Genomic DNA, 27,790 nt, shown 5'->3' on the forward strand with positions numbered 1-27,790 from the left:
TGAATTATTGACAGTCTTGTTTGATTTTTTTCTTGCAGAGAACTTCTATCTACGAAGCCTTCCATCCCAACCCCCGCTCATCTCAGCAAATCACGGCATCCCACCCATGTCAAGAACAGGGCCAGGGCACCCCCAGGGCTCCTGCAGTAGGGACACAGGAAGTGGGATGAACTTGCACAAAGGCCTTAAGGAAGCCAGTATAGACAGAGGGGCGGTCTCAGGCACAAAGGACAAAGATAGGCCCAGTAGCAAACAGGAGTCAAAAGACCGCCATCCCCACAGTCACCATCCACAGCCCCAACACCATCACCCCCACCAACCTCAGCACCACTCTCAGCACCCTATAACTATGGAAGACGTAAATGGCCGGTCCTTGGAGAGACATAAGGCTTCCGTGCTAATGGAGTACAAGGACCACACGCAGAGTATGAATAAGCCTCTCAGTGCCTGTCTGCTCAACGGGAAGATTCAGAATGGAGATTCTGGGGCTGGGACAGGGGCTGGGGCCGGGTCCAAGGGATCCATGGTCAGCTGTGGAGCAGAGGGAATGGGCAGGGGCGCTGGAGGTACAGCAAATGCGCAAGTCAGGCATATGGGCAACACCAATACTGGGCGCTGCACTAAGGAAGCAGCTAGTGGGGAGATGAGAATCAGTGAACAGCCTCATTCAGATTGTCTGGAAAGGGGCCAGGCACTGCACCAGTCTTTGTCCTATTCTGTACCTCCTCCTTTGCCCATGAGTTCAGCAACTGGAGGGGGGCATCCAACGAGCTTCCACTGTTTACAGCTCCACCCAAGCCATCCGCATCATCCACATCACACACATCACCCGCACCACAGCCACCACACACACCATCACCCAGACTTCTTCTGCCCCCCTCCTGCCCCCATAACTAATCCCTCCCTACATGAAAAAGGCATTGGCAATAGTGGATCAAGAGAACCTAAAGTGACTGGACCCACATTTGTCCCATCAGTGGGCCATCTGGGAGAGAAAGTTGGAGGCCCCTTCCAGCTGGGAAACCCTGAGTGTCAGGGGGTGGGAGGTGGGGGAAATGGTTCCAAGGACAAGTCCATGGAGAAGGCAGGTGCTGGTGGAGGGCATCCTGGGAGTTGGCACAGGAAACAGCAAGAGCAACAACAACAGCAGCAGCAGCAGCAAGCACCACCCCAGAAGCAGCATCCTTATAGAAAAGCAGAGAAAGCCCCTGACTGGATGCACAGCAATCATCATCACCTACAGCAACAGCAGCAGCAGCAGCAGCAGGGCCATGCCCAGCAGCATCAGGCTGTGCGTTCCCGTAGTGCAGACTGCATCAACAGCATGGACCCTGATGTCTACAGGCCTGCTCTGGCCCAGGAGCCCAAAACCAGCCATCAATTAAGCCACCCCAGTAATGTCAACCCTCAACCCTATAGAGACTGTTCGCACACTGGACCTCCCCCCAACTCCTCACCCCTTGCTGGAAAGACCATGGCCCAGCAAGGGCCTGGTGGTGGAGGTGGAAGCTGCTCAATGCAGCGAGATGGCCAGAAGGTGGCTCGCATCCGCCACCAGCAACATGGCAGGGCAGGTTCAGATGCAGAACTGAATCAGACTAGTGGTACTCAAGAGATGAAGCGTAAGATGGAAATGTCTCCATATGGCTACAGCAACAGTGGGCAGCACCACTCACATCAGCAACCAGGTGTACCACCTTGGGCCATGCACCCTCACCGTATCCATCCAGAGGAAGATCAGCGCAAGGCTTACATGGAGTCTGTCAGTGGAGTTGCCAATGGCAGGCAGCAGCCTCAGCAGCATCAGTTGGCAGGAATGGGGCCCCCACCTCCTCTCCCAGCCCTCCCTGCTCCTGCACAGACACAGCAGGAGGCTTTGGACTCACAAGGAGAGGGCAGCGCCATGAAGAACCTTCTCAAATATAGCAACCAGCAGCAGCCTCTCCTCCTGTCCCAGAAAAGCCCGTTCGGAGGACTGGGGAACCTCAAAACAGGGAACAACAGCTCCAACTGCACCTTGCAAACAAACAAACCAGCCCTACCTTCCAGGAAAGGCCCAAGCAATGAGAATGAGCGGTCTGACTGTGGGGGGCGGAGCAGAGACTTGGGAGAGGCACCTCATGTTGAAGGTGAAGTCCGGCAACCTCCTGTCGGTATTGCGGTTGCTGTGGCACGGCAAAGAGAACCGACGTGCCGTCCACCAGACAACCACCCGAGCAGCCGCCAGGGGCGGGCTCACTCTGCTATGAAAGGTAAGCATGACCTTTAACTGTTTAGGCACTGCTTAAACAAACAGAAGAGAAGGAAGGCAGCCCTGCTTGTTTGCACATGACCCCTAGAAGACCTTTTTGATGAAAAATAAACAGAGGGGCTTGCCAGGACCCAAAGTGGAAACTGTTTTGCCTGCTACTCATTTAAATGCTTGTGCAGGGAGAGACAGAATGCACACGAGGCTACCATGCATGGTTTCTGTGTAAAAAATAGAGTTATAAAAGAAAAGCTGGAAAAAAGGTTGATTTTAGACGTTTTCCCAGGTGCTCCACGGTCCATGTATCCTTCCGATTCACCAGGAGACGAGGAGAGGAAGAGAATGAGTGGAGAGCACATTGGTCATCCATGTCTGGACAGGGAGCGAGACACATTTATCAGGTAAATAACCCACTTCTCTCTGTCTCTGTCTCTCTACCTCTCTCTCACACACACACGCTTCTCATTCACTTGCTCACCCTGCAACCTTTCACCTTCTTCCCATCTGTCTTCTCAGGGATAATAAGGAAAGGGTAGAATTTGCACGGATCCATCCCTCCAACAGTTGCCATGGTGACCTCACCTCTCATATCATGGTGCCAGGTGGCAATTCTCTGCAGTCGGGCCAATTAGGGGACCCCACCGCACACACCCATTCCACACATCACCATTGGATGCCACGCACAGGAAGTCCTTCCCTGTGGATGACAGGCCATTCCTATGGTATGCAATTTTAAAAGTATTGGACACAAACAAAATTGAAAGCATGGAGTAACAGTGGCAAACTTATGCTTAATGCTCGTTCTTATGTCTCGTTCATATGTCTTTCTGGATGTTATGACGGTTTGGTAGTGCTGTATTTATATATCAGATAATTACATTAAGAAAGCAGCCCAATTTGGATAAACAATATGTTAATAATGATTCATTTACTTTGCTGTATCTTAAAAGTTATTTTTCTCCACTATCCTCATTGCTCAGGTATCAGCCACACTGCTCTTCACCAGAACCTTCCCCCGGGTTTCTCTGCAGCCATGGCTGCTCCACTCCAGCCCGTACTACCCTTACCCCAGGACCCCTCTGCCCAGTTGGTGGTGTTGCCCAGTGAGCCAGCCTCCCACCCAGGCACTCATCACTTAGGTAAAGTGAAATCCCTTTCTCTTCTCTTGTTTTCCATTCATTGTACCCTCTCAGCATCCGAGAGTGACTAACTGGATTGTTTAACAGTTTTCCATTTAGGGTTCAAGATGTTTAGAGAATGACTGTAGAGAACATCACTGTTTACAGGAGAGAAGTCGCTTGTGGTGTTTGGGGTTAGCTAATGGACAAAACTTGTGCACAAACTCCCCCTAAATCCAGCTATTTCCTGTGGACCACCTGCTCCAGCTCCGTAGGGAGGGTCGTCTGGATGGGTCAGGATGCCCCCCTCCGGCTCCCCAGCTCCTCACACAGAGGCTGTGTCTGTTGCCTTATCACACTAGAGGAAGAGCTTCTCTGGACTGTGGTCTACACAGGCCTCTTCTCCACAAACAGGCTGTGAAATTTAATTAGCTCTCTGTCCTCGACAGAGCTTGCTTCCTTCCGCTCTCCACAGGAATCCAAGCTGAGTCAGGAAGCGCATCCACAAAACTCTTCCCCTGGGAAACATTAGCCAAGCTGGGTTAACATTTCAGAACAAAGGTCTATGCTGTGTTGGGGATGGGGGGGATACGGAGCAGTGAGGGTCAGCATGGATGTGTGAGTTCATAAGAGCTGTGTGAGATGTAGAAGAGTTGAAAAACACATTGGGACTCAGAGAGGCGTGGGCTGGGGATGTGTCATAGTCAGTGTGCTCAGCTGTCTCTGACCCGCAGCATGTTCCCTGGCGTCCCACAGCAGAAGCAGCAGCTCACAAACATGGGAACCAGGAGCTCTTCTGGACTACATGCTTCAACATGGGTCCACTGTGGCTTTTAGAGACGGGGGTTTTTAGGGGCAGGACTGAGTTGATTGCTCACAGAGGCCAAATGACGGCCAAATCCCAGGCAGGAAAGGCAACTTTTCCATCCTTGTGTACTAATGGCAATTCATCCTCATCATCTTTATGCACTAACTTAATGCTTGAACATTCCAGAAAGCTCTTGGCACATTATGTGTGCGAGAGAGAGTGATAACGTGGGAGTGCTTCTGTTTGGGTGAATAGTCCTGCTCCCATGCCCTTAGTGTAGGCTGTGTTTGTATAAGAGAGAGGAGAGTACTGCATTAACGTACGTGTGTGTATGAGCATATATGAAACACATATTAGTGATTTTGGCAGCGTTGAAGGATCTATGCGTGAGAACTATACATTTATGATCTCTGATCTCAGCATGATATTATTATTAAACTAATTGTCTCGCACTTTCTAACTTTGTTTTTATCTCTATTTTATTAGATGTGATGGAGCAGCCTGGTCTATGGCCCCCAGTGTACAGGGCCCGAGGGCCGCCCTCCCACATGCAGCATCCTGCTGTGTATTCTCGCTCCCAGTTTCTACGGCAACAGGAGCTGTATGCACTCCAACAGCATCAGCAGCTGCAGCATCAGCAACATCCCAGCCATCAGCAGCCACCACAGCAACACAGAGTAGCACACAGCATAGAGCAGCAGCACAGAAATAATCACAACCAGGTAACAGTCTTTGTCACCCATATTTCTGTTTACAGAAACTCACACATGTTACATGATAACCTCCCTATTATAGACATTTCAGAATAACAAGTATGCCTACTAGGGAGTGAAAAGCAGTGCACACCAAGTAACATCTCATTGGCTCATTGGCCCCTGTAATCTTCTTTCTATTATTAGCAATATTTGCATTTTTAGTGAAATAGGCCTACTTCTTTAATGCTGTAAGGTGGATGCAAAAAGAGGTTATTTCTGTTGTTTCTTCTATCTACTCTTCTCTGTTAATAACAAGTTATTAACCAAACTTAGCTGATTCATACATTTAGTCACCAACTACCTTTTTGAAAAAACAAAACAAAAACATAAACAGAAAAGAAATCAAACAAATAAAAAGTAAGCTCTTAGTGATGTGAACTATGCTATGAAAGAGGAAAACATTGCCAGAGTCTCTAAATGAATCACTAGCAAGACAGTTGTATAGGCTTAAATGTCTTTAATGACCTATGGAACAATAAATCTCAAAAAAACATTTGGGCTCCTCTTCAGGGAGCATGTGTTTGACACCTGACACCCAGAGAGACCGTTATTCTCTTCATGGAGATCTACAGCTGTTTTAGTGCAGAGGGGAGTAAACAGCATTCGGATCCAGTGAATCATGAGTTTTCATCTGAAAAATCCCCCGTCAAACCACAACAGCTCCCACGGCTCCAGAGCTTCCTCAGAATCCCTGTACAATTCAAGGGTATTTCAGTCTTAGCACCAAACATGACGCAGTGCTGCATGACGAGACCAAGTGCAATTCTATCACAGCTCAAAATCAATAGACATTGGGGTCTAAATTTATGCCTGATTCAGCGATGCACAGGTTGCCAAGTTGCACTTCTATTGATAAGTGAGTACGTGACTTGGCAGGCGTCAGCGATTGTCAGCTTCCTTTGGTTAACCAAATTGTCCAAATCTTTTTATGACATTTGGAGAGAAGCATGGATCAGGAAGCGTTTTATGGATTTGCTCTGCCTTAATCCTGTAACTCCACTCACTGCAGATGCAGAAGAAGCCAGAGGAGCAGAGTATGGAGCTGGAGGACATCCTGTCCGAGCCTCGGACTCCCAAACCTGCCAAGTCTTATGGCTATGGCGCGTCGAACCAGACCTCATCACCACCCAGGGCCTCTGCTGTACACCTGTCGCCCTGCTGCCAGTCGCCCTGCATGCATCCGAAAAGCACGGCTTCCACCCCCTGTCCTGCTGCTAGTCCAGCTGCTGCCGCACCCCAGTCCCCTGCCATCAGCCCTGCTCCGTCACAACTGCCCAAAGCACCGGAACCACAGGACAAGAGGGCAGAGGGGCAGCCTCCACAGGACTACCCTCAGTCTATGGAGCCAGGTAAGACGGAGCTGTGTCTCGATTGTAGACAGAGCATGAAAATGCAGCACACAGCATGAAAATCATTGTACATTTGAGATTAATTTAAGTTTACTCTATTTTGCCCTAGAGCCTTATATTGATAGACCTGCCAGAGGAACATGCTGACAAATAGTTTTGGAATTTGTTACCAGATTTTAAAGAAAATCTTAGTCTTTGTTCACTCAACTTTTTGCCTTTTTCTTTGAAAAACAAGTGGCTCCAATCATTCTGTCTCCAAAACAAAACTGCCATCTGTAGATTGTTATGTGCACCAAACTTTTTAACACGCATGCAGAACCAATGTGGCTGCATTTAGACTCTGTGACTCTGTGTGGGTGGCTTCATTGGCAAGTGCATATCTGACTAAGCCACGAAAAATGGCCGTCAGCTTAGCTCCCAAGCATCTCCCGTCACCTTGGTAATGACGAGAAACACTTCGTCCAGGGCCTCCGCCCCCACTACCTCCCTCTCGGTCCACACCCTTTTCATCATCATTAACACCTCCCTAAGCACTACGGCATGCCAGAGGATATAAAAGTGCCAGAGCAGTTGAGGAAATGCAGCAAGGGTCCACCTCAGAATTACTGCCTAGCAGCGCTATTGATGCCAAGTATAGCAATGACCAATGCATGGCTCTCTGTATTACTCAAAAATGTATTTTGAGCAGATTGTAACGTGGAGTGATGATGAGGCGGTCGCATATGCGGAGAAAAGTGAGACTTATTATGGGCAAATCCAGAATCACGGTCGAAATGGTCCAGGGTCAGAGAGCCAACACGGAGAACAGGAGGGACAGACATATTAAACAGAAACACAGAAATCCAAGCAATGCATACACCTCAAACATCACACAGCACAAACAAATCAAAGACCAGCGAACACAAGGGGCAAACACAGGGCTTAAATACAGACAGGGATAGTGACAGAAAACACGACACAGGTGGAAAACGGATGTAACCAATCAGGGGCGGAGTCAAGAAAACAAGGGGGCATGACGAAGAACTCAAAACAAGGAAGCACGTGGACGACTGGGAAGCAAACACAAGCACATGGATGTCTGGGAGGGGCCAACTGTGACACAGACGAATTCCTGTATAGGATGTGGCTAAGTTCACAATATAAAATTAAAGGGGAATGACACCATTTATTCAAACCTTCATAAAATTTTAACAGTCGTTCAGAGTGAGTTTAATGTGAAATGGTGCATTGTAGAAACTGGCTCAGATTTCTTCACCGTGGTGTGACAGGAGTCACAATGTCTATCCGTTTATCCATATTATTTACTATACAAAATGACCAGCGAACCTACACATGTCTTCTGAGCTTTTAGATATGTTGATAATGGTAAAATAGGTTTTCCTTACAGGCGTGCGTCAGACATTTGGTTCTCATCAAATGCTATATGTAGCCGCCTGAGTGTTGCTGTATTAGAGCTACACGGCTGCCTGAACCAGCTGCTTGTTCGACACTGTATCACAGGTACATGGCTACTCATTTGATACTATATAGTAGCTACCATGCTGAATAGCCAGCTGCGTGGGTGAGTCTGCACTGCAGATGTGAGGCTGTCAGAACCGATGCTGTTCAGATGCACGGTCAGGTATATACTGCAGCTATGAGGATGCTTGGGCCATCTATCTGTGTGATGCTACATTACAGCTATATGGCTGCCTGGATCATTAATGTTCAGGTATATAAGCGATGCTACAATGCAGGTTGGCCACTTGAACAACGCAACCACATCATGGTTTAGGACGTTTTAAGCCTGTGAGGCTGCTCTGGCCAGTAGCCTGTGTGATACTACACTGTAGCTGTGGGGCTCCCCAGTGGGACCTTCCCCTGCAACGAACACACAAGACACAGAGTCAAACAATGTCATAGTTGTGATGTCGATGGGTATAGAAGACGTATGTGTGGTGGGAACAAATAATGTGAGGAAGTCTACAATTGCTGCACTCTTGTAATTTGCTTCTTTTCTTTGTCACAGATCTCCCACCTGAATACACCTATCCTGCAATCACCATGGGATACAGAGGTGGACCCTCCCCTCAGGATGTACGATTGGCGGAGCCGGCTGAACTGGAGACTATTCCATTGGAGCCTGTTGAGCATGCACCGGCCCCTCTCTCCAGCCTCGAGGAGGGGCTTGAATGCCATGCAATAGTAAGACCGATCCCAGAGTCCCAACTGCCAATGGAAGAAAAGAATGAGGAAGATATAGTGGAAGAACATGCAGGAGGTGTGTTGCAGCAGAGAGAGGAGCCAGACCCAGTGGAGGCTGTGACTTGCTGTGTGCCTGGAGATGAGGAGCAAGTGCAGGAGCAGGCCACACTACTCATCTGCCCTCCTGCTGAAGCTTCAGCCTGTGAAGCAGCACACTGTCCCATCACTCAAACAGAAGAACAAGTCCACGAGGACGACCCTATAATGAACTGCCAGGAGGAGATGGCAGAGGTCCTTCCAGTACAAGATGATGATGATGGTGTTCCTGAACTGGAAGCTCAAAGAGCCCAGAGAACACCAGATCCAGAGCATCCATGTGTTCCAGACATTCCAGCTGAGCAACAACCGAACAGAACCACTGATGTAGTAGGGGAAGAAATAGCAGAGGAAGCTCAGGTGGAAGACTGTGTGCAAATCCTATCTACCCTTCCGTCTCCTGTAGGTGCCACTTTATGTCCTCAGACCATTGTGCCAAGCTACTGGAGCCTGGAGCTCCTGATCGCTGCAGCCTTCTGCGGAGACTGTCCTCCCCCTTCCCCACCCCCTTCCACTCCTCCTCAAGGCTGTAGTGGCCAGTTCTACCCCAGCACGCATGGCATGGCGCTCCTCAGCGAGTTAGCTGACCTGGAGCTCCAACAGAATCGCCACAGTGCAGGCAACAGTGAAGGTGAGCTCTTGTGAGCAGCTGTTATTCTACATAGCAGGCTAGTAGAATAGCTTACAGAATCACCCGCCATTCTATGCATAATCTTCTCAGGCACAGTCCGACTTGAATTCGAGGTCCAAGTTAACCTTCCTTCCTTGAAAAGAAAGTAGCTTGTTGATTTAGGACTTTCAGGAGCAAGCCTGTATCCTGAAAGCCTGCTTTAATGATGGTAGCCCCAGGGGGGAGGTGAAACCAGGCTGTTGCCATTACTCTTTGTCCTGAGGGAGACAGTTCTATGCCTTTCGTTTCTGTAAACCTGTTTGATCTGCTGCACTCCTCGCAAAGCAGAGCAAAAGCAGTGGTTTGTTTTCCCTCTCTGAACAAGACATGTTCGCTAAAAACTTGGTTTGTGATCACAAAAGCAGCCGATGTTTTCTGTGGCTCTAGAGCATTGCCAGGGCTAATTAGCCCATTAGCACATTGTTAAAAAAAAAAAAAAACAAGCTTTAAAAGCTTCCCCTGTATGAAACCAGTTTTTATTCATACAAAAGGATGTTTTGTGATTCTACTGAGCATTCTACTGCATTTAAAATGCACTTAACTAGTCCCAAAAGGTCCAGTTTGAAAAGTATTACTAAACAACATCATGTCTCTCAGTGCGTGTTTGACATACACAGACTGAAATGCTTGAGTTGCAGTACATCTTATACATTATAGATGGTCCCTGTTTGTCCGTTAATGTGGTGTTGTTTCCTGAAAGTTGGAATTGCTTTGGTGGTATCTCACAAAGCAGCACCTGTCAAATAGATGATGGTCCAACTTTTGCCAATCAAAGGTTGTAAGTTAATAGCCCTTTCAACAGCAACGAAAGCAAGGACCATGTTGCACCATGAAAAACCATAGAAACGAGCCCAACCGTTGAATCATGGTAAAACCCACCGTATAGATTTGTCTATAGAACATTTCTGCCTCTTTTCTTTGAACTAAACAGGAGAAGAGCAGTTAATTTTCGACCTCCAGAGCTTAGCTACCTTGGCGGCCGCTCGTGCTCTGGAGTTGGGATCCAAGGAAAACAGCCTGGCAGAAGCTGAGAAGCAGTATCCAGCCAAGAGGATCCTCAACCTGCGCAGGAAATGCAATTGGACCCCTCGTCACGAGCCGGTATTAAAACCTGGACAAAGGCTATGACATCAATGAGCTCAATATCATTTTACAGAGCTGTTCATCCACAACGTTTACATTAAACATCGACATCTAATTAAAACAAGGTGAATAACAGCACAGTACTTTTTACTTCAAATGATCTGACTCCAGCCTCTCGTTGACAGGTGTGTCCTGTAAAGGGTGCTATGGAAACTATGGATGGCCAAGAGTTGGCCATGAGGGTGAGGCTAGCAGAACTACAACGGCGCTACAAAGAGAAGCAAAAGGAGCTTGCCAAGCTGCAGAGGAAGCATGACCACCAGTAAGCACTGCTTTGCTTTCCTTCAAGGTCCACCTGTACCTCAGTAAATCCATTTATTTCTCAAAAACCCCTTACAAAGCCATCAATGAAAGCTTAAGTGCTCTGATTCCGGATGCAGTCAGGCATGTTTCATTTGCACTTGGAGATAAGTCGCTTAGCCAAACGTTGCCTTTGCTTTTTCTCCAGGAAAGAGGAGACTCCTCGAAGTCCTGCTCGCCGCGGCCCTGGCCGACCACGCAAGCGGAAATCCACCCCGGGCCTAGGGCCTGTGGCCCCCCCTGAACCGCAGAAGAAAGTCAAGTAAGCAACCTCCTCCTCCCCATGCAAATGTACAGATAAGCTCTTGGTATCAGCACAATTCTCGCAGACTGCTCCCCATACTATAAACAGGAAACATGCGAACTTGTCTGACCCCAGCAAGGAAGTCCAGTTTAGTCTTATCTTAACCTAATCAGTGCTGAGCCTGAATTGCATTACATGGTAAGCCATGGCAGCAGACTGGGTCTGCAGAGCTTCTGCTTTGTATACGCTTGTATACGCTCCATTGTTTAGTCTTTTGACGAGCACCTATATATACATGTAGATATATAGATAGAAAGAGACCCCCCCCCTTCTCTGCTAATCCTCAAACTCAGTGGGATTGCTGTGCTGGAAGAGCTGAAGGCCTCATGGAGGAGGGCTTTGAAAAGCAAGGCTTGTAATAAGAGCACTGTGAATGCTCCTGTAATCTAGTCCATTGCCAGGAATGTGGCGGAGCCTTGCCATTTAGTACTAGGTTCAGTTCAGGTCAAAAGGGGAAGAGGTCTCACACACACACACAGAGTAATAAAGCTGATATGGACTGTGGTAAGACTTTGAATGTATTACATACAGCTGGTTTCTTTTGGAAGTATTTGTTTATGAAAGCAGAGCTTTATCTTAATCAGAAGCAGCAAAAGCAAATACATTTAATTCCACATAAAGACTGATGTGGTATGTTTTTGGACTGCTTATGGACTGGAGTTCAGATGAGGACTGACGATAAGCAAAGGCTTTCGTAGGCTGCAATGACGCCTGCTCTCAGACGTGTGTGTGCAATGTCTGTGGCTCCTCAGTGCCATGCAGGTCAAGAGAGTGCTTGTCGATTTTCAATTAGCTCTGTCGTCAGTACCCATGTGCAAGCATTGGAGGGGCTTAGCGGCAGGGCAGTGGCCTTTCTCTCTCTCTCTCTCTCTCTCTCTCTCTCTCTCTCTCTCTCTCTCTCTCTCTCCCTCCCCATCTCTCTCTGGGCAGTGTTCCATTGTGTTCCCAGCTGTCCTGCTGCCTTGTCACCTCCGCTCTGTTTCCGCCCTCGTAGTTGTGTCCCCGTGCCGGCCGGAGCACAGCCGCGACGTGATACCGCATGACAGTGACACCCAGACGCATGGGCAACTCGCCAGAGTCCCTCACCGCAGGCTAGGGAGGGGTGTGTGGACATGGTCATAGATGTGTGTGTGTGTTTGTGTGGTGGGGGAGGTCTCGCTGCAGTTGCCAGGCACATTACAGATTGTGCTTTGCCTTATTGTTTGATTCACATGGTTTTTCTTTATGATAGCACTTGTTTTCACTGCTATTGGAGTTTGATGGTGGTGAGATATTGCATAATATTGCATGCAGTTCACTGAAGCCTGTAAAATTTACTTGCCTAAGCATTTTCTTAAAGGGCCTCTACATCTTATTTCTTGTATCTTATCCTATTTATTATGCTTGGCAGTCTGAATTTATTTTTACAAGCCTGTCTTCCAAACTCTCTTTATCCCTTAGAATTACACAGGATGTTTGTGATACGGTGCCTTTAAGACTGATGTGTGTTAGTGACCTCTGTTCTGATTTGCTACGCCATGCAAAAAGCAGCCCAGGCTGAAGCACTGCTCATAACTTTAATGTGACTGGGTTAAACGACTGCAGGTTGAATTAGCAGAAATATGTATGTGCATTGGCTTTTGTGACATCACAAATACAGCAGATTCAAAACTGGCTTTTTTTCCAGCCTAGTGATCATACATGCCCGCAAAGCATAACACCTTGGCAACTGAAATCTTCTTAAATATAGTCAGTATTCCTCATGATTAGATTTCTGTGAGAATATAAGATTTTATAACTAGTTTATAGTTTGTTTTTACATTTTTTAAGTCTGTTTTTATTTTAAGAAATCACATTGTTTTAGCAGATACCTATTTCTTAATACAAGAAAACTCATCAGAATGCAATAAGACATTTGTTTCTGGATAAACAAGTAAAAATAGACTAGAAATAAGTCTAGAAATAAGTTAAATAATAAAATGTGTTTTCTTAATCTTCCGAGTGAAAATGAATGAGTACATCCTCTACAGGGATCAAACTTAAATAGTGGGCAATTTCTATTTATTCGTAGAGTTTACATTTACGCATTTTGACACATCAGCAATGTTTACGTAGTATATTAAACAGCAGTGCCTTTCAGAAACGTAGAGCAGACATTCTGCGTTTCATCATGTGTCTCATGATAGAGGGCAGTGGGTTAGTGTGTGCATGTGTGTATGATTCCTTTTGATGACAGACACCTTGTCGGCAGTGCGTGTAGAGTGAGCTTCATTCTCTGCTAATCAATTCTGTTTAATTAGTCACCGTGAGCGCTCTCAGCGGGGAGGGGCTGTGTCATGTTGTGTGTGTCAGTGTGTGCTGGCCTGCCTCATGGGGACAACACACATACACTCTGCTGCAGCCTCTGTAGCTGACCTGTCAATCACACTGCCCCAGCCCCTGTCTCTCTCTCACACACATACAAACAGCCGTATTTAGCACAAGTGCAAGCAGACACACATAAACAAACAGTACAAAACCACACTGCTTCTATTATGCAAGAAGCACAGCGTAAGGAGAGGACGTGTCACTGGGGTTTCCCTCTTTGCAGCAAGAGCTTCATTGGGTTTGAGGACTTCTCCAGACACAAATTTAATTTAATAAAAAAAACAGCGCAGACCAGCACAGCTGGTCACTGACAAAACCAAGATATGTTGTGTTTTGGATGCTGTTATGCTGATCAACCAATGTGACCAGCTAAACCGTCACCAGACCAGCATAAACCAGCACAACCCAGCTTAGACCGTCACGGACTTTGTCTTAATCTTTGCTCTTGTTTTCAGCAGGTTTGTAAATGCATACAGCGCTGTGTGGAAGTTTTAAGCGTCTAAGCGAATCTTTAACCAGTTTCCCTCAGCAGTGAGTTTATCACAATATACATTAGAATAAAGTCGTATTCATAATTCAGATAAACAGAAAAACAATAAACAGTAACAAGAATTTCTCGGGTCCAGATTTTTCCTGGACACCTTCACAGCCGCCACAGAGACTCGTTAATATCATCAATGACATCATGAGCTCAATTTACTGAGCACTGATTGGTCAAACCAGGAGCTGCTTTTTAACTACATATAATACTGGACTTCCTCGAGGAGGAGAGGCTTGGAGATGGGTAAACAAACACACCAACATCCAGAAAATCACTGTTTATTATTTTTTATATGCATTTTAAAAACCATTATTATTTAATATTCTATCAATTTTGTTTATTCAAATATTAACACTTTTCTCAGCAAATAAACACAAACTACACAAATAAATAGATTTTGAAAATGAGTCTTGGGTGCCTGAGACTTTCACACAGCGCTGTGGCTCAGAATGCGCTACAGAATCGCAAGCTCTACACTGTATGTGATCAGGGTGCTTTTTATCTTGTGTAATGAACAGGTCATAATGTTCCCTCAGTGACGATGTCCTTGATTCATTTGGAATTCAAAACAGTTGCTCTTTGGCAAGCTTTCATTTAATTTTGTCCATGGTGAACAGTTAGCAGGACTGATAGCTAGGCTGTGTCATATTTGAGAGAGAGTGCGGCAGCCAAGAGAGAAAATGCCTGAGAATGCGTTACCTGGGCGTACAGTCGTCTGCAAATATTAGCTGAATTAAAAAAATAAAATAAAACATAACACTGTCTTTTTTCCAGTATGTTAAACATAGAAACTGCACAGTAAAATCGTATTTAGGTTTCTTGATGATTATTTTCACCTAGTAAATCAACCTTTGCAAATGACTGCATTCCTTCAAACAAAAGCAGTCATACGCACTTACATAAATACATCACTTATCAGAAAGTAAAAACAAGCTCGACCCAAGCCCAGTGTTGTACGTCGCACATCTGCACGAATCTGGCCTGAAACCTGATTTCGTGCTTGGGTTGGGTGGCACAGCTCTACTGTATGCTAAACCGGCAACAGTCAGAGATTGAGCTGAAAAATGCCAGAGTGAGTTTTCCTTTGTGATTAATAAGTGAATAATAAGCCCAGAGTTTAAGGGGTTAAGCAGAGCCCTCCCGGCAAACCTGACGGATGGCTCACCAGGGCCATCCATACACTAGGAGGAGGGAGGGTTAATCTTTTTTGTTCGAGTGCAGCCCGCCGTGTGTTTGTGTGGTCCGCTGGGCAGGTTTCCAGGGAAATGTGAGGGCATTCTCTCCCGCCCGCGGCGGCCCGGCTAACTGTAGGACAGAAGCGCCATGGCACTGATATGGAAATGCAGCCCGAGTGCTATGATGTTCAGCGAGAACAACGGCGCCGAATACAAATGCCTTTGCCTCCCAACCATTCGCTGTATCTTTTGAAGGCCGCCGCTCCTTTTGTGTGAGCGGTGTGTGTGTGTGTGTGTGTGTGTGGGTGTGTGTGTGTGCGCATGAAGAAGGAGGAGGGGGTTTGTATCTCCCCTGGCAGAGTGTGCCGGCTTCTTATCCGACACAACACCATTAGGTCTGCCGTCAGATCCTGCTTCTTCAAGCCTTGGTCGAGAGAGGTTGTGTCATTGTTTCTCTCTCTCACTCTCTCCATTCCCTTCTTCTTCTTTTGCTGCTCGTCAGAGGAATAAAGGGGCGCTATTAGAGCCCAGTGAGAGAAGGCTGTGTCTATTTCTCCCTCTCTGATCTCGCTCTCTTGCTCCCTCCTTCCGAGCAGCTATGAAAGCCTGTGGCGTCGTTTGATTGACAGGTCTGCGGGGGCGGTGCTGAGCCTGCTGGCGGACGAGTCTGGAGGAGGAGGAGGAGGAGGAAGTGGTGATTCGGCGAAGAAGAGGAAGCTGTCAAATCGAGGCTTTGGCCGTCTTGGAGCCGCACAGGTCAGTGTCCCTCTACATGTGTCCCTTGTGTCTGTGTTTTGATCTCTCTCTCCATCTCTCTCTCTCTCTCTCTCTCTCTCTCTCTCTTCCCTTTATTCCCACATGCTCTCTTATTAGGATTCACCTCATGCTTTTTAATTAAAGGTTCTTCTTGGAGAAAGCCCTTATCCATATCTGTCCATCTGCTGTCTGTGATATCTCAGTGTCCTTTGCTTTCTTCAAAATTATTGCCTTCTGCGTTCACTACAGTTTAAAAGCTCAAATGTTTGGAATCACTGTTTTCAATCATTTAAAGCCAGTTTTGTTGTGGATTCATGTATAAGAGCATTCTACTATGATGATACAGCTCTCAAGCTATGAACAATTAAGAAATGTTGCGTTTAGGATGATGCACAGAGCTGTAGGTGCATCCGCAGTAACGGAGAAAGCTGCATAATCCTGAGATCGAAGTAAAGTTACCATCCAGAATGCCTCATATTTGAAAAGTGGTGATCAAATATCGAGGCAGATAACTTGAAATGACCATGAATAGATCATTACAATATATTATTTATAACTTATTGAACTCTCCCCTCAGATGAAGATGCAGTGCTGCCAAAAAAGCAGCCTCCACGAGCACCATGTAGGACAGCTGAAACCCAAACCCTCCGGAAACAGGGCCGCCGTTCGTGACCGAGATAATTCCGCCTGCAGCTCTGCCGCTGCCCACATCTACACATCCCAGAGGAGTCCCAAAACTGAGTCCAGGCTGCCCAGCACAGCAGCCAACGAGTCTGAAGGCCAGAGCGACACAGGTCAAAGCCTCTAGTCACATTTCCAATCACTGGCTGAAAGCTGTACCATGAAAATAGGCATGACAGTGGGAATATGTTTACTCTTTGATAGCTAACGTTGCGTGTTTTCTGTCTCCTGTCCAGCAGGCAGTGGAGACAGCGGTGCTCAGGATAGCTGGAAGGGCCGTGGGGAGATGATGATGCTGAGAAAGGGTAAGAGGAAGAACGCTGGGGCTTTAAACCGAGCATCTGCCCGTCTGCAACAGCCCAGGGCACGAATCTTGCGGGCCAGGGGACAGGAAGTGATAGATGATGGAGAGACATCAGCGCTGGACAGCGAGTCATCTGAGCAAGGTGAGTCAGTTTAGAGTCAGGAGAATTCCACCAATCCTTCAAAAAGACTGCATAATTAAGTGGTTAAGATGGTAACAAAGTCATTCAGAGTGGTTTGATGTAAAATGCCCTGTTCTACAATAAGACTGACTCAGAACTGTTCATAACGGTGGTGATCGCTCTGAAAGCTCCCTCACAGAAAAATCCATCCATCCATCCATCCATTTTCTAAGCCGCTTCTCCGTCAGGGTCGCGGGGGGGTGCAGGAGCCTATCCCAGCAGTCTTCGGGCGGAAGGCAGGATACACCCTGGACAGGTCGCCAGTCCATCGCAGGGCAGACAGACAGACATCACAGAAAAATATCACATGAAATTTTTACAAATATGCCGCTCGATGTCTGAGACATTGATTTACATTAGCTTTGAGATCCATATTTCCCAAAATATGTTGTAAGGCAAAATAGTCCCCGAAGAAAACTAGAACGAAGCATCAAACCACTCTGAAGGATTTTGTTTATATCTCAACAACTGAGTTGTTGTAAATGTAAAAAGAATTCAGAGGAATTCCCCTTAAAGCTTGTTCCAGTTACAGTATATAAAACATTTGATATTTTCTTACTCATATCTACAAGAAATGTATATAAGCTGGACAGTAACCCAAATGCACCCTGTTCGTAGGTGATGAAACTTGTTTTACCTGTGTTTTGTTTTGCTGTTGGAATCTACTGGCAATGAGAGGAACTGTGTTTATAAGGCATTTTTTGATTTATATTGAAGCGCAGGGTTTTTTTGTAGCCCTGTTCAAGAATCACGTCTCCATACATCACGCAAGAACAATAGTTTGTGCTTGGCTGTTTTGCTTGTCAGTCAGTCAAAGGGTCTTTGGCCATGTCAAGTGACGAATCCCACTAGACTCTCAGAATAGTCAGAGGTCTGGCTTGTGACACTACAAGTTGGGTAGACGAGCAGAGAGACTGGTGCTTTTCATAGCAAAACATTGTCAAGAAGTACTTACCTTTTCAGGAAGCCTGACATGCAAATGACCAGTCACAGCCTGCTGTTTTAGCATGGCTTGTAGGGTAAGGCGATTATGAAAACCCCATGGATGAACATCTTGCTATGAAAAGGCTGTTTTTCATCACAGTGTAACGGAAGAATGTGTTCGCTGACGCGCAGGTAGTCAATCAGAACGCAACTGACAAAATCCTGGCTGTTGTGACCAACTTTGCATGGAAAATACAACCACATTTCCAAAAAGTTGGAATACTGTGCACAATGTAAATATGAGAAATGAGAAAAAAAAGAGAAATATTATTGAGTTTGGAAGAATATATGCCTATTTTGATTTTGATGCCAACAACACGTTCCAAAAAAGGGGTCAGCGAAAGGTTGGTAAAGTTGTGTAATGCCGGTGTTTCATTGGCAACAGGTCAGTCATGTAATTGACTATAAAAAGAGCATCCCACAGATTCTTTCAGAAGTAAAGATGAGGAGGGGTTCATCATTCTGTGAAAGACTGCATGATGAAATAGTGCAACAATTTAAGAATAACATTTGTCAGCATAAAAATAGCAAAGAGATTTTGCTTTTCCTCGTCAACGATACACAATAACATTAAAAGATTCCGAGAATCTGGAGAAAACTCTGTATGTGAGGGTCAAAAACCAGTATTTTCTGGCCGTGATCTTTGGGCCCTCACTGCATTAAAAAACAGACACAATTCTGTGTCTGTTTGTGAATCACGGCTCAGGAGCACTTCTGAAAACACTGGCTGTGAGAACAATTCGTCACTGCATCCACAAATGCAAATTAAACTGTAAAATGCAAAGAAGAAACCAAATAGAAACAGGATCCAGAAACACTGCCGCCTTCTTTGGGCCTGAGCTCATTTACAATGGACTGAGCGGAAGTGGGAAAGTGCTCTGTGGTCTGACAAATCAACATTTGAAATTGTTTGAGTCCTCTAAATGAAGAGGGGCATTAGTGCACATGGCATGAGTGACGTGTACATCTGAGAAGGCATCATTAATGCTGAATGATATGTACATGTTTTGGCAACATCTGCTGCCATCCAGACGACGTCTTTTTCAGAGAAGGTCTTGCTTATTTCAGCAAGACAATGTTAAACTATATTCTACCTGTATTATAACAACATTGCTCCGTATTAAAAGCATGCAGGTGCTATCCTGACCTTAACGCAGTCCAGACCGGTCACCACTGAGAACATTTTACACATTATGAAATGAGAAATACGGCAAACGAGACCTTGGACTGATTTGAGCAGCTTGATGTCAAACAAGAACAGGATAACATTTTACGTTCGTTTGCATCAAATCAAAATGGGCATATATTTAAAAAAAAACAATAACATTTCTCAGTCTTTGTCTTCGTAGTATTTTCCTTTAAAAATATCATTGCATTCGATTTTTTATTTACATTCTGCATAGCGTCCCAACTTTTTTGGAAAAGGGGTTGTGTATAATGCTGAGGCTGAGACAACATGTTGAGTAATATGGGATCTCCAGTTTTTTATTCACCAAAAAATCTACATAAATGATTTGGAAGATGTGATCTACCCAGTCTTTACGTAATGTTTTAGGATTTTAAAATACATATACATTCATCAGTTCTCCAGTCGGAGTTCTATGAATTGTGTGCCCCCAGTGGTCATGCAGGAAGATGTTAATTTGTTAATGGTGAGCAAGTGAAAGACAAGAGTGTGTGAGATCTTGTGTGTGTGTGTGTGTGTGTGTGTGTCGAGGTGAGTGAGAGGGTGTTGATGAATGGCTTGTAAATGACAAGAGTGTCCGGAGCGTGTGGACATCTGACACTTCTCACTGCAGCCCCTCGCTGGCAGACACACCACCACAGCTGCAGCCTGCTGCCTCACAGGACGCACAACAGCTGACTGGACATTAACGCCTGCCCCTTCTCACACAAACACACACACCACCACATGCACACACTGCACAGTTAGCAATGAAAGCTTGCACAAGAAAATATATAAGTAAGACTGCAACTCTGTTACATATGTACAGCTTAGGCATTCGCTTCCATGAAGAAGGTGGTACATACAGTCCTGGACAAAAGTCAGAGACCCCTCTTCATTTACTGTCCAGCCAAAACACGTATTAAGTACAAGTTGTTAATTTCTCAAGAAACATTTCTGTGGAGAACAAAGGAAAGGGAAAATCAAAGAACAGTAAATGAATTCAATTTCATCTTGGAGAGCGAGGAGAACGTCAAGTTTCACTCTTTTCAGATTTGAAAAAAAAAAAATCCTCAGATGGTTCTTGTAATCATTTCACTGCTCTGCAAATAGGATGTCTTGACAAGTGTTACAGGATTATTAGACCTCTTTCTAGACATTTTACTTGTTTTAACTCATTTTATCAAGTGAAATGATTATACTACTGGCAGATTTGCTTGTTTCAAGCATATTTCTCAAAATAGGCAAACTGTCTGCTGATATATCATCATTTTACTTACTGAAATCACTTAAAGCAATTTAAAATGTCCAGAAATAAGTTCAGTACTCTTATAATAAGTTACAGCGATCTCAAAATGAGAAATATTAGATATGCCAGGTAGATTGCAGGTCATTTTACTTACCAAGATACCATTTTTGCAGTGTGAGAAGACAAACCAGGGGTGTGTGGATGTCAAGAAGCCATTACTGAGAAAAGTAAATAGGCAAATACACATACATATATGTGTGTGTGTGTGTGTGTGTGTGTGTGTGTGTGTGTGTGTGTGTGTATATATATATATACATTTTTCAACTCAAAGATCTTTTTCTGTGTACACAAAAGGCCTTTTTCTCTCAAATATTGTTCACAAATGTGTCTAAATGTGTGATAGTGAGCACTTCTCCCTTGCCGAGATAATCCATCCACCTCACAGGTGTGGCATATTAAGATGCTGATTAGACAGCATGATTATTGCACAGGTGTGCCTTAGGCTGGCCGTAATAAAAGGCCACTCTAAAATGTGCAGTTTTATCTCACAGCACGATGCCACAGATGTTGCAAGTTTTGAGGGAGCGTGCAGTCGGCATGCTGACTGCAGGAATGTCCACCAGAGCTGTTGCCCGTGAATTGAATGTTCATTTCTCTACCATAAGCCGTCTCCAAAGGCGTTTCAGAGAATTTGGCAGTACGTCCAACCGGCCAGTCCAGTGTGTATACATTATATATATATAGGTATGTGTATTTGCCTATTTACTTTTCTCAGTAATAACTTCTTGACGTCTACACATCCCTGGTTTGTCTTCTCACACTGCAAAAATGGTGTCTTATATAAAATAATAAAAATAAATAAATACAAATCGTACAAAGAAGATGCTGGTGGTCTTAGAACAACAAACTGACCACCCCAGAGTCCAGGCCTCAGTATAACTGAATGTGTTTGGGATTATTGGATCAAGAGAAGCAGAAAATGCAAGCAACTTCTAAGGCTAAGACTTTGGAGGTGTGGAAAAATATGAAAAACTGAAAGTCGATCTCCAGAAACGTGTTATTATATTCAGTTGTTGAGGCTTCTGTGGATTTTTTCTCTTGCTTTTTGCCCCAATTCTAAAAAAAACGAATGGTGGTCTCTGACTTTGGCAAAGAACTGCACATTTAGAAACACAGCTGCTGTAATTGTGGGACCGCATGAAATATGTGAAATTTCGTTTTTCTTTCCACAGAAGAGGAGGAAGAAGAAGGCAGTGAAAACAGCGATGAAGGACGAACGGTCAAATCTCAACCTTCCAGGGAGCTCCCATCCAGCAACATTTTCAAAGATCCCTCCCCTTCCTCTGTTGTTAAGCTGGAAGCTAATCAGAAGGCGAAAAATAAGAGAGAGCGACAGGAGCTCTACGGTAAGTCTGAAACTGTCCTGAAGGTGAGAGTTTGGTGAAAAATAACATTATTGTGATTCTCACTCACCCTAAATATGATTTGTCAGCCAAGACATGCCTGGTCTTTAGTTTTGCAGGGGAACTGTGAGGCTAATGAAACAAATAAATAACGGAAGGGCTATGATTGAGTAAGCTGCATGGCTAAATCATCACGTTCTTGCCTCAAATCAAATCAGGGCATCTCAGCTAGACCTCTTTATGTTGTTTCTGTCGCTATATAACATACTGTTATCTCTAAAAATGGACAAAAGCACAGACAGAATTCAGGCTTCTGACCCTAATTGTTAAACAAACTCTTCCAGGCTCGCAGCTTCATTCTGGTACTGAAGGCGAGGTGAAGGTGAAGAAGAAGACCCCCTGTAGGCCGGTGCCTGTTACTGTGGCCAAGCCCCCAGGGGTGAGGAGGAAACCGGGTCGACCTCGGCTGCAGGAGAAGCCCTGGACAGGTCACTACCGCAAACCTACAGGCCTCCTGTCCTTCTCCACCACCAGCGAGAGATTGAGGAGGGCCACACGAAAGAGCTCCATGCTGCGAGGAGCGGTTAGCAAGGTGAGCACAGACTCAAGAGTCAACAAGAACTGTATTGTCAATCCATCCATATGCAAATATACCGTGGAATAAAACAGCATTCTTTCAAGGCCTTGGTGCAACATGCCAGACGCAGCCAGTGTTTACATGACCACACAGTACAAGTGAACATTACATAGATTACATGCAGTGCGATTTAACAGGAAACTGCTGTACAATACAAATGACAAACAATGCATACATATCAGATCAACACTTGGCTCAAAGCCCAACACTTCATTCAACACAGGAAAGTCTTTACACATGGTTACAGGATGGTGACCCAGGTCCAAAATAAGGTTACATTTGCATTTTTTAATAGTTGCTTACAGAGACCTGCAATCCAGTCACTGAAGAACCCAATGACGTACAGTCTACTCTTGCTCTAGATTAGAGGTCCTCAAATCCTGAACTTTATTCCAGTTTGCTTTTTGGTTGCAAAATCCAGAGACAGAAATTGTGATTAAACTCTAGATTTAAAGACCTCTGCTCTTGATGATTCATGTTCACCAACCCTGAATTACTTGGCTTCGATGTGTGGGGAGAGTGAACAGAAGACAATGTGGACTGGCTCGGTTTTCCTTGGGAGATGTGTTGAAGAACTTTGGGTTAGGAGATGAAGTCACATACGGCTGTAGATCAGAGGTTCCCAAAGACAGGCCTCAAGTTCTCCAGAATTCAGAGCAGGGTTCATTTTATCAATCATCTGCAATCTGTGTGGCCGCAGGTTTTCATTCCAAGCAAGCAGGAGCACACCTGATTCCACTTAATCCACCTGCAGCTAAATTGGCCGTTTTGTAGTGAAGATTGGTAACCCCCATTTTTAGATTCTGTACCTCACCCCCTCAAGGAAAACAAACAAATTGCTGAGCGTAAACAAGCCAGCCTTTTTAAAGTCCTTCCTTTGGACCCTCATCATCCATCTCTGTTTCTCTAATATGACAGAGAAAAGGTTGCTGGTCAGGTGTGGCCCAGTCTCCCCAGAGTGATGACAATGACTGCAAAAGGAGGACGAGATTCAGACAGGTACACATGCATGCGGCGTTTCTTTTTTTCAGACAGTCCTTCCTAAATACTTAACTTGTGATGACGATTGTGTCCTATTATTATTATTAGAAGCCATTTGTGCTAATTGGTATCTTGGACTGTGTGTTCCGTGGTGTGTGTGGTGCAGTCTAAAGGCCGGGCCGTTAGTCGTCTCCTTGAGAGCTTTGCGGCAGACGATGGCTTCCGCCTGGGTGAAGACAGCAGCTTTTCTGATGAAGATGAGGGCGGAAACTCTTCCTCACACTCCAGGAATCCTCCAGGTAAGCAGCGACAATAATGTCCTTAATGTCAGCAAATACTGTGGCATCGCTGTACTTCTTTTCTTAAACATGTGATAATGATGTGAGCGCTTTCTTTGTGTTCAGCTCCTCCAAACTGTGTGCTGACCAAAGAGCTGCTGGTCGATGGACTCAAGGTTCTCATTTGTAAAGAGGATGAGCTGTTGTATGCTGCTCGATTGAGAACTCTGGATGTGCCTGACATGTCAGTACACACACACACACACACACACACACACACATTTCAGACATTACGGGAATACCCTTCTTCACTGTATCATCTAATACTGCCTAAACACACCTATTATGAGGTGTAATGTACACTCAGTGCACTCAGTGGCCACTTTATTAGGTATTCAGTTGCTTGTTAACACAAATAGCTAATCAGCCAATCACACGGCCACAACTCAGTGCATTTAGGCATGTAGAGGTGGTCAAGACAACCTGCTGAAGTGCAGGCCGAGCATCAGAACGGGGAAGAAAGGGGATTTAAGGGGCTTTGAACGTGGCGTGGTTGTTGGTGCCAGACGGGCTGGTCTGAGTATTTCAGAAACTGCTGATCTGCTGGGATTTTCACGCTCAACCATCTCTAGGGTTTACAGAGAACGGTCCGAAAAAGAGGAAATATCCAGTGAGCGGTCAGTTGTGTGGACGAAAATGCCTTGTTGATGTGAGAGGTCAGAGGAGAATGGGCAGACTGGTTCCAGATGATAGAAAGACAGGAACTCAAATAACCAACCAAAATCTCTGAGGAACGTTTCCAACACCTTGTTGAAAGTGTGCCACGAAGAATTAAGGCAGTTCTGAAGGTAAAAGGGGGTCCAGCCTAATATGTACCTAATAAAGTGGCCGCTGAGTGTATTTGCTCCCATGCTTTGATAAGTGAAGGCAGTCTATGGTTTCAGTTTGCTCACATGTATCTAATATATGCTTTTCTACATATTCTGGGTATATTCCCCTGTTCTAGCACACCTGCTTTAACTACTCAACGTCTTAACAAGCCCTTTCTCAGCAGTGAGGTTTTATAGTAGTGGTTCTTAACTGGGGTGTCATCAGGTGTCATTGTGATGTGTTTCAGAGAGATGTGAAGAAGGTTGTTGGAAGGGGTGGGCATGATGACGGTATTTACTCTGTCGTAATAAATTACATCACATTGCTTTTGTAACTTATTCAGAGGAATTCAGTATAATTACATGGTTATGAAGTAAACCGAGTCTTTCCAAGTGTTTGACGTGAAATGCTCTGTTCTAGAGAAACTTGGCAATTCACAGTGGTGGTGATAGGAAGCAGATGTCTGGAACATTTAATGCCTCGAAAAGCTCCTTCACAGAAAGTTATTACATGAAATGGTTATGAATAGAGTGCTTGATGTTGTTTTGCGATGGATTTGAGACGAAGTTTTGGCCTAAAAAGTTTTGTGTTCTATTCATGGCAGAGAGGTACATGCAGAATATTATAAGGCAAAATAGTCTCTGAAGAAAACATATTCACCACTATTTTATCATGCTCTGTATTCCATATAAAACTCAGAAGACCTGCTTAGGTTCACCTGTGGTTTTTATTTATATTTGTTTATATTTCTATTTTAATTTATAGTGAATAAAATTGCTATATTTGAGTTACGACACCTAGTTTCCATCACCACTATTGTAAAATCAATCTGAGTTGGTGTAACACTTGGACAGCGCGGTGAGATGCAAATGCAGAGAATCTTTAATAAACGAAGTCCACAGAGCAAAAATCGGTAATCGGTAATTGATAACGGCTCAACAACGACACAGAGAGCGGCAAAGTCTCAAGGAGGCAGCGTGAGAGTCCGGGTTATAAGGGGTTGCTGATGAGTAGATTGTAGGCAGGTGTGTGAGTGTGGGAGGAGTCAGCCTCTCAATACTCCGGAGAAGCTGATCTCTGAATGAAGGAACGGCCAGTAGGCGTGACAGAGCAGCCAGTAGGCGTGACAGAGCAGCCAGTAGGCGTGACAGTTTGTAAGGTTTTCTTGTTTCACATCAAACAACTCTAAATGCCTTGGGTTACATCTAACCGATAGAATTCTGAAAAATGTTTTAAAAAATTAGTGGAATTGCACTTTAAAGAAAACTGACCAACTACAAGTTTTATTAAGAAGAGAGCACAAATCCTGTTTAAATAGATACAGTGAAATGTCATATGTCATATACAGTGAAATGTCATGTCATATACAGTGAATAAAACGTAACACAAGTGGAGCTTTCTTGTCTGTTCCCACTTATCAAACCTTAGAAAAATGAAATATCCTAATACTTATCGCGCATCTTGACCTCACCCCTAGGTTGCGATAGTGTGTAATGTATGTTCAGGAGAAATGAAGAGGGTTGCTGTAGTTTTTAGGGTAAGTGAAAACCTTAAGGAATCCCCAGCGCTTGTTTTTCAGGGGGTTTGGGTTCCAAAAGTTTAAGAAACACGATATTAGAGCAGGAAAATCACCGAAAAAGCAGGGTACTCCAGAACCAGGGTTTGGGAACCACCACGTCTTAGAAGTACTGCCGCAGAGGGTCAGTCAGAGGCAGAGAGTGAGAGAGGGGGGAGCCGGACACGGGAAGTCAAGCATTATACACACAGCTGAAAATAACTCCTTTGTACTCTCCCCTCTCGCTCTCTCTTTCAGCTACAGTATTGTTATCGATGGAGAGAGAGGAAACCGCCCCAGAATCTACTCCCTGGAGCAGCTCTTGCAGGAAGCGGTGAGTTCTCCTTCAAATTGGAGCGCAAAAAGCCTGCCCACGCTCAGAGCATTGGCCTCTCAGGACTATCCTCTTACACACACACACACACACACAAGCGCACACTCTATTCCTCCATGGCTACCACTCACACACCGCCGACCCCCTCTACTTTTAAGACCGCTGTCTGCGATCACCACATCCTCCAAAATCCCCTCTTCCATGAGAGCACCGCACTCAGGCTGCATCCTCTTCCACAAAACGGTCTCCACATAATGCGCTTTCCTGTCAGAAAACATTTTTACGGCTGCTTGCTTTACACAACACCACCAGGTCCAGTTCTCTTCACCCTTCCTCGTTAAGAGCAGCATCCATTAGCTTAATGACTGACTTCCTCGGCTCTTCCTTTTCCTGTAATGACAAATAGAAAACTGAAATCAGTTCCAGTGTCTTTTCCATGGAACGCAGAATCCCTTTTTCATTGGTGTGGCCACATATAAGCACCCCTCCTCCCCACAGTCACAGTATAATTTTATGGCACTTCATTCTTTGTTTTATAACAGTCACTCACTGTAAGATGACACTTATATCTTTAAACAGCAGCCTTATTGGTTATATTTCAGCCACAGAAATATCAATCAACCAATACCAAGTATAGGTCCTAGCAAGTTCTTGTAATGCATAATTGTAATAGGCCTGCAGATTTATTTCTCCTCTGATCCCTCAGAGTCTCCTAGGCCTTCAACGTAGGTGAATTCTGGCAGCGTCTGTAATTTTTCATTCATTTTTATATGAAATCGGTCAGGCTGCGGCCCACACACACACTGACACGCCCCCGTATGTCCCATGTGTCTTTAGATCTTTTGTCCAACCATACAGCACCACTTACAGACCGCAGCACAATCCAGTTGAGCGCCTCTACCCATTTAGACTGCCATGCGAAATGTAACCCGCCCCCCCACTGTACCCTCTATATTAGCAATTATGATGCCTTACAGCTTCTGTCCTCACTGCCATTCCAGTAAACTGTTTGCTTCATTTTGCTGAGCTGCCTCAGACCTGAGGTGCAGGACAGAACAGCGTGTGGGGTTCTCCTCCTTTATGTGTTCCATGGGGTTATGTTAACATTACAGTTTATCTAAGCCATCACTGAAATGGCCTCTAATTATACACTGTAAACCGCAGTGCGTTCTTGGCTGGCGCTCTTTTTTTTTTTTTTTTGCCTGGTCTGTGTTTCCTTGTTCCTCTCACTGTGTGAGAGTGCATGTGTGTATGTGTTGATGAATAGCAGTGGTGTTTGAGGACTGTTGTTACACGTACTTGGAACATCCTGCTCCGCGCATCAGAGGCAGCTGAATTGGCCCAGAACTCTCTTAACATGCAGGAGGATATAGAC

General features: G+C 45.1%; 1 protein-coding gene across 4 annotated transcripts in view; it reads left to right on the forward strand.

Moving 5' to 3' along the window:
- Window positions 1-27,790, forward strand: part of LOC108437150 (BAH and coiled-coil domain-containing protein 1) — a 111,337-nt gene that overhangs the window by 71,222 nt on the left and 12,325 nt on the right. For all 4 annotated transcript variants that reach the window (XM_017714057.2, XM_017714053.2, XM_017714052.2 and 1 more), the window contains 19 exons: window positions 39-2,252; window positions 2,535-2,649; window positions 2,765-2,970; window positions 3,229-3,387; window positions 4,661-4,896; window positions 5,939-6,278; window positions 8,287-9,189; window positions 10,160-10,329; window positions 10,497-10,633; window positions 10,820-10,933; window positions 15,667-15,793; window positions 16,371-16,587; window positions 16,714-16,920; window positions 21,590-21,763; window positions 22,105-22,352; window positions 23,316-23,396; window positions 23,545-23,677; window positions 23,783-23,900; window positions 26,340-26,415. In XM_017714057.2, coding sequence (XP_017569546.1) covers window positions 39-2,252; window positions 2,535-2,649; window positions 2,765-2,970; window positions 3,229-3,387; window positions 4,661-4,896; window positions 5,939-6,278; window positions 8,287-9,189; window positions 10,160-10,329; window positions 10,497-10,633; window positions 10,820-10,933; window positions 15,667-15,793; window positions 16,371-16,587; window positions 16,714-16,920; window positions 21,590-21,763; window positions 22,105-22,352; window positions 23,316-23,396; window positions 23,545-23,677; window positions 23,783-23,900; window positions 26,340-26,415 — 5,975 coding nt within the window. The remainder of the gene's footprint in view (window positions 1-38; window positions 2,253-2,534; window positions 2,650-2,764; window positions 2,971-3,228; window positions 3,388-4,660; window positions 4,897-5,938; window positions 6,279-8,286; window positions 9,190-10,159; window positions 10,330-10,496; window positions 10,634-10,819; window positions 10,934-15,666; window positions 15,794-16,370; window positions 16,588-16,713; window positions 16,921-21,589; window positions 21,764-22,104; window positions 22,353-23,315; window positions 23,397-23,544; window positions 23,678-23,782; window positions 23,901-26,339; window positions 26,416-27,790) is intronic.

Source organism: Pygocentrus nattereri, chromosome 14, assembly GCF_015220715.1.
Source record: "Pygocentrus nattereri isolate fPygNat1 chromosome 14, fPygNat1.pri, whole genome shotgun sequence".
Lineage (NCBI taxonomy): Eukaryota > Metazoa > Chordata > Actinopteri > Characiformes > Serrasalmidae > Pygocentrus > Pygocentrus nattereri.